The sequence below is a fragment of the Colossoma macropomum genome, unplaced genomic scaffold (assembly GCF_904425465.1).
Source record: "Colossoma macropomum unplaced genomic scaffold, Colossoma_macropomum, whole genome shotgun sequence".
Lineage (NCBI taxonomy): Eukaryota > Metazoa > Chordata > Actinopteri > Characiformes > Serrasalmidae > Colossoma > Colossoma macropomum.
Window position 1 is genome coordinate 1,045,001 of NW_023495922.1, and position 7,500 is coordinate 1,052,500.

Genomic DNA, 7,500 nt, shown 5'->3' on the forward strand with positions numbered 1-7,500 from the left:
AGTTTAATTCAGACTGAGTTCAGTTCAGTTTAGTTTAATTCAAATCAACTGTGTTCAGTTCATTTTAGTATGAATTGATTGGTTCAGTTTAATTCAGTTTAGTTCAATTAATTTCCCTTTGATTCTGATTTACTTGGTTATGGTTATTCAATTTTGATTTGTTCCACTTCCATTCAGCTTATTTCAGTTTGGGTTCAGCTGAGCCTTATTTTGGTACAGTTTGGCTAGTCAGCCACTCCAGATTGTTGTGCTGGTGATGCCGGTGAAAGAGGTGGGTGGTGATGATGTCTGGCTGTATGAGATCAGCACTGAGCTGCGATAATGATTGAAAAATCCTCCTGTAATGAGCGATAAGTCCTCTAATGATCTGTAAACTCGGCAGGCACTAAAGTTTACAGCCCCGACATTTACTGATAAACTTTGACTTTGTAGTGCAGCGCTAGATTGCGCATCACAATGTGGGCTTGTTTGGGTGTGTGTGTCTGAGGTAAAGCTGGCAGAGTCCAGTGCTTATATGAAAGGTTTACAAAGCATGGAAGAAAACTGACCGCAGTACAGAGGGAAAAAGTAGTTTGGAGCTCATCCAGTTTACACAATTCACCCCTTCCTTACTCCAAATGTTGTCAGACAAGCTTGACTTTAGACCTTAGCTTTCTACTAGAGCTATGAAGCTGATGTAGCTAATAATTAATGAGTGTTTATACTCTGCCAGTTAGCATTATTCATCGCCAATTATATAATCAATTCAGAGTGGCTTGGCATGAAATGGTTCAGATGTCTTTACAGTGGTGGTGATAGGAACCAGGGGTCACCATGACTACAACACCACCAGTGAACCTACAAGAATCTTCTGAGTTTTCTATGGAATGTTGATGATGGTCAAATGGTGGAAAATCTGATAATAATACATTTTCTTGGGGCCTATTTTGTCTCGCAAGGCCCTGCACATATCCCTCCACCATAAATGTATATAATAACATGTAGGCCTAATTCCACTTCTTTACTCTGTTGGCAGGGCTGGCTCTAGCATTTTGGGGGCTCCCCATCTGTCGAGATACCCCCCAAAACCGTTCCCTGGTCCATTCCCTGATTAATAAATGATTTTGATTGGTTCAAAAGGTTTTCAAAAAGTTGGGAAGAGGTCAACAAAAGAAAAACAAACTGGCATATATATACAGGAAACACTGTGTGTGGCTTCACATTGAACTGTATTAAATTACTGTATTGAACTGAAGCCCATACTGTACTGTCTGTGTGATGTGTAATTAAAATGAAAATGTTCATGGTGATTTGCTGAGATATTGGTCACCATACTGGACCAAAGACTACAAATGAGGTCCAGCAGGGAAACTGCACTCTGTAGCCAAACCGGTTGACCAGTTTCGATTCAGTTTGCTCTCAGTGGAGCAGTGAAGGAAGACTGTGGACCCCATAGTCTTATAGGCATTAAACTCTCCGGACGTCTGGTTCCCTTCACCACCCTTGTGAACGGTTCTGACCAGTGCTGCAGTCCGGCGAACACCCACGTGTGCTGACTTCTACAGATGCGTTTTGGCGTGAACCGCTTCCAAAACCTCTCACGCGAGTTTGAGGAGCGTGACTGTACGGCGTCCTGATTAATGAAGGCTTCTGATTGGTTTGTCTGCCCAGTGAAGCTCTCAGAGCCGCTCTTGGTGAATGAACTGTAAACAAATGGGTTAATTGACGTAGCACTTGCAGAGCGCGTGCGCTGGGCTCGCGCAGGTTTACAGTGTACAGTGCTTTGAGGTCTCGGTGACTTGGGGTGAAGGAGGAATAAACAGGGCTGATTCACCGACACGCTCAACTGTGGCTTTAACTGACCGTGTTCAGGCGGAGCTCAGTGTGTGAGTGTGTGTGTGTGTGTGTGTGTGTGTGTGAGTGTGTGTGTGTGTGTTTAATAAAGGGGCGATTTGTGGAAAAAATGTGGAATTATGATGTTGCTGAAATAATAATGACACAATGACACATTATTAATGACAACCTAATAACAATAATAATAATAATAATAATAATAATAGTAATAATAATAATAATAATTCAGTGTAGAGAAGTAAAAATGCGCGTGCTTCTTTTATTCTTTTAGCAGAGTAAAATATTTGGTGCGTCATCAAAACTGAAAACAAATCAAAACAAAACAAACATCAGCGATAAACATCAACAGACAGGAGCTCTTAGTAAAGTATAAACAAATACAGCAGAATAAATACGTTAATGGGAAAATAGAATATAAACAAATAGAAACGCACAACAAACTAAATAAATCAATTCAAATATAAAAACTGAAGAACTTTATATTTATATAATTGAATAAATAAATAAAAAAAAATATATAAATATATATATATAGTGATCAGGGTCTGTTTATTGTATTGTAAGCATTCCAAAATCCCCCACAGTGCTGTATTTTATATATTCTATATGATAAATAAATAAATAAATAAATAAATAAATAAATAAATAAGTTGGTTCGTTAAAACTGTCTTTTAAGATGTCACATCCGGGTTAGTGAGCTCACCTGTGTTAAACACAGCTATGTGTTGTGAACAGAAAGAAGAGCTGAGCTCTCAGTTTAATCACACGCGCGCGCACAGACTGGAGAGGCGCGCGGCTCACACACTCACATTTACACTCACACACACACACACACACACACACACTCACACACTCTCTCTCTCTCATACGCGCACACTGTTCCTCGAGCTCAGATGATTTAATCCGAAAAAGCTGCACAACTCAAATAACATTTAACAATTCTGTTTATTATGTATTTTTCTTTTAGATTTTTACTGAAATAATAATAATAATGATATTAATAATAATAATAATAATAACAATAATAATAAAGTAGAGTGCAGAAAACACTCTTCATACACACACAGATATTCAGGTATTCACTAAATTAATCTTTATGATCTGTGTGTGAATCATTATTAAAATCATTATTATTATATGTTTATTTGAATATTTCAGCTCAGATTATTAAAATAATCAAGTTCTCATTATTTTATAATCGGAGAATAAATCAAATACTGTTAGATTTAGACTGAATTTACATATTCAGATTTTACCTTCATGCTTTATTATTATTATTATTATTATTATTATTATTAACCTATTATTATAACTATTAACCCATTAGAAGTGTATTATTTTTATAATTCTTATCCCGTTATCTGTAATACTATTAATACCGTATTTATAATAATAATAGTAACAATAATAATAATAATAATAATAATAATAGGAAGAAGAAGAATCTATTTTTTCTATTTTTCAATTACTTCTTTTTCTGTAGTAGTTGTTGTTTTTCTTCTTATTAATATTATTATTTTTATTATATACTTTTAATTATAATTATTAATAATTGGTAAAGTGTCTGTAATGAGTGTACAGTCATTCACTGACAGACTCAGAGACGTGTTCTCCATTCAGACTGTTAATAAATGTTACAAATGATAAATGATCAGTGCAATAAAGTGACTGTGGAGCTCAGCCAATCAGAGCTCAGTCTGCCACCTCAGCCAATCAGCGCTCACTTAAACAGCACCATCCAATCAGCACTTACTCACTTAGCCAGACAGCATTTACTTATTCACTCCAGCAAACACCCAGCCAATCAGTGCTCACTCAGCCACCTCAGCCAATCAGCACGCACCTAACTGCAGCCAATCAGCACTCAGTCAAACAGCTCTAGCCAATCAGCTCTTGCTCAGTCCCCTCAGCCAATCAACGCTCTTTCAGTGCTCTGTGGACTGAGTGGTGGAGCTGCAGTCTGTCTCAGGTTCCCACGCTGGGCGTCTCAGTCTCAGTGGTCACTCTGGTCATGGCTGATTCTGAGAGCAGTAGGGTGGTGAAGTGGGGTCCACTCTCAGGACAGTAAGGCCAAGAAGAACAACCTCTGTCCAGCAAACAATTCTTCCAGGTTCTTTCATGCAGCGACCCTGTTGACCAGCACCCTCAGCTCCAGCCTCCCATACTGACCTCCAGAGCTACAGCCATGGAGTCAAAGTCCAAGAGCTTCAGGATTGACGCCCTGCTGGCTGACGAGGCTCACCGGACTCACCGAGCCCACAGAGGTCACCGGGCTCCATCTCCATGCCCCAGCGCTGACAGTCCTGCGGGCAGCCCGACGTCCTGTCCGTCTCCCCGTGCCATCCACCTGCAGCCCGGGGTCGTCCCCAAGCCGGGCCTACTGGGCCTGACCCACCCGGCCCTCTCGTCTCTGCCACAGGGGTCCATCCCAGCCGTCTACCCACCACCCCTGTACCCCGTTTCAGTTTTAGGAACCCAGCACTCACCCCTGGGGTACACCACTTTCGCCCACCCGGAGCAGCTGAAGGCAGCGGCGGCGCTGGAGGGATGGATCAGGGCTGGAGTCATGCTGCCGCGCCTGCCCGACTACACTGGTCAGTCTGCACCTCTGTCCACCTACTCAGTGTTTATATCAGTTCATTTAGTTACACTGTTTTATTCGCTCCAGACCAGCAGCTCTTTATCAGAGCGATTTTCATTATTTTGATGCTGTTGAGTCCAGACTACACTGGTCAGTCACCACCTCTGTCCACCTGATTACAGTAACTCTGTTAAACTTTGTATACTGATTGTTATTAGGTCATTTACTCCTGACAACACTGGTCATAGCAGTCAGTTCCGCCTTTATTTAGAGTTATTCACTGCACTGGTCAGTCACCACCTCTGTCCACTGATTTATTTATTCATTCATTATGTTACAGTTATTTTTAGTGTTATTCACTGCTGAGTAGATCTATTCATTTATGTATTTTAATACAATCATTTTTAATGTTGTTTATTATTTACTAACAGTTGTTTAGTATCTAGTTTTACTAAACCATGTTTATTGTCATTTAAAGTTACTTTATTTATTAAGCAGCTAATTTATTTAATCACAGACATTTTTATTATTGTTTAATATTATTTATTGATTGTTATTTATTAGCTTGCTTTATTTATTTGTCACGTTACTGTCGTCTTTATTATTATTTAGTAGTATTTTACTTATTGTAGATTATATAAATATATGAGACAAAGAGAGAGAAATAAAACACAGAGAGAGAAACAGAGAGAGAGAGTGATATAAATAGAGAGAAAATGGAGATAGAAGTACATAAAGGGACAGAAATTTAGAGAGAGAGAGAGAGAGAGAAACAGAAAGAGAGAGATTTAGAGAGAGAGAGAGATTACAGTGAGAGTATTACAGAGAGAGAGATATTGAGAGAGATAATAGAGATAGAAAGAAAGACAAATAGAAACAGAGAGAGAGAGATTCAGAGAGAGAGAGAGAGAGATTCAGAGAGAGAGAGAAACAGAGAGAGAGAGAGAGAGATTCAGAGAGAGAGAGAGAGATTCAGAGAGAGAGAGAAACAGAGAGAGAGAGAGAGAGAGATTCAGAGAGAGAGAGGTGCGGCTGTTGAAAGCAGTGTGTTGTTACTGGGTGATGTGTGGGTCATCAGTGAGTTTCTGGCTGTGATCTGATCACTGATTAACCTGAAATCAGACAGTTGAGAAAAACCTGAAAGCAAAAATGAAAGTAGGAATTTAAGAAACTGACAGATTAACAGATTAAAAGTCTCAGTGCTTCAATCAGCCTGGGCTGTGAAACACAGGGTATCATTAGAGTGACTGTAGATGGACATAAACACAGTGAAGAGGATGAGGAAGGTCAGTCTGAGACCCTCAGAGCTCTGAAGATCCAGATTTCTCCCCCACACTCTCTGACCTGTTACCTTCATCAAAACCTTTCATAACTGATGTATTTTTCCAGGGTGTTAAAGTTGCACTGAAGTTCCATTTCTAACTTGCCCTGTTTACATATTTTCACTTATTGGGGTGTTCAGACTTTCACACAACTGCACATAAAATCACTGCGTTAATATTAATACTACATATTCTAATATTGGTATTTTCTGTGAACTGTGCAGATGAGTTTTAAAAATTTTGTCTAATTTTTAAAATTTCTAATTCTCATTGTCTAAAACTCTGCAGATTAAATATATCATCAAAAATGAGCAAACTACATTTATCGTTTATTTACTCGTTCGCTCGTTTATCTACCCATCCTTTAAGCTTACATATCAGATTAAATTATCAGCAAATTACACCAGGCAGAAATAATATTTAATAGTAAAACTAATAAAATTCTTATTCTTATTATTATATTTTAATACATGAACAAAATATGAGGTATAATAATAATTATTATAATAATAATTAGTGCTAGTAGTAGGACTATTTACAGTTCATAAATAAAATGGCAACTATAATTATACTTAATAATAACAATAATAATAATGAAATCACAGACACATATATATTTCAAGATTTGTAAATAATAAAAAATAAATGTTTATTTTTTCTTGGTGTACACTTAAAATACTTTTATACTTAATAATTGTTAAATAACATTAAAATAAAAACAGCTCACAACAGTGAAAGAAAGCTCATCTGTTAAGTAGGCAGGTCTAAATTTATTAGTAAATGCAGATACATTAGATTAATTTATATATGGTTAATTTTATAAATATTAACACTGAAGTATAAGATCAAACAGTAAAAATAATCATTTCATACCGTCCCCACATTTTAGTGTCTTAATTTATAAAGAAAGAAAACTTTACTAAGATTGTAATAAGTTCACTGAACAGCTAATAGTAAACTATAGGAAAACTAACAGAACAAATCTGTGTTTAAGTTTCTGTTAACTTATTATTTTACTGTAGCAGGTTTACTTTCTTTTGTTTGGCACTAAATGTGTTTACAGTGTAGCTATTGGACATACTGAGAATCTATAACGCACAACTGTACATCTGTAAATGGTTTAGGCGCCTGGTCAAAAGAATGTTTAAATTATTGATATATATGTGAGGGTGTGTATGTGAGTGTGTGTGTCAGTGTGTCAGTGTGTGTGTGTGTGTGTGAGGGTGTGTATGTGAGTGTGTGTGTCAGTGTGTCAGTGTGTGTGTGTGTGTGTGTGTGTGTGAGGGTGTGTGAGTGTGGGTGTCAGTGTGTGTGCGTGAGGGTGTGTATGTGAGTGTGGGTGTGTGAGTGTGTGAGGGTGTGTATGTGAGTGTGTCAGTGTGTGTGAGGGTGTGTATGTGAGTGTATCAGTGTGTGTGCGTGGGGGTGTGAGTGTAAGTGTGTGTGCGTGAGGGTGTGTACGTGAGTGTGTGTGTAAGTGTGTGAGGGTGTGTATGTGAGTGTGGGTGTCAGTGTGTGTGAGGGTGTGTATGTGAGTGTCAGTGTAAGTGTGTGTGTGTGAGGGTGTGTATGTGAGTGTGGGTGTGTGAGGGTGTGTATGTGAGTGTGAGTGTCAGTGTGTGTGAGGGTGTGTATGTGAGTGTGGGTGTCAGGGTGTGTGAGGGTGTGTATGTGAGTGTCAGTGTGTGTGAGGGTGTGTATGTGAGTGTGAGTGTCAGTGTGTGTGAGGGTGTGTATGTGAGTGTGGGTGTGTATGTGTGTGAG

At 38.5% G+C, this 7,500-nt stretch overlaps 1 protein-coding gene across 1 annotated transcript in view; it reads left to right on the plus strand.

The window, feature by feature from the left end:
* The first annotated feature begins 3,781 nt into the window (after positions 1–3,781).
* The window catches only part of mnx2b (motor neuron and pancreas homeobox 2b), a 9,012-nt gene continuing 5,293 nt past the window's right edge, over positions 3,782–7,500 (plus strand). The window contains exon 1 of the mRNA XM_036564054.1: positions 3,782–4,427. Coding sequence (XP_036419947.1) covers positions 4,019–4,427 — 409 coding nt within the window. The 5' untranslated portion in view covers positions 3,782–4,018. The remainder of the gene's footprint in view (positions 4,428–7,500) is intronic.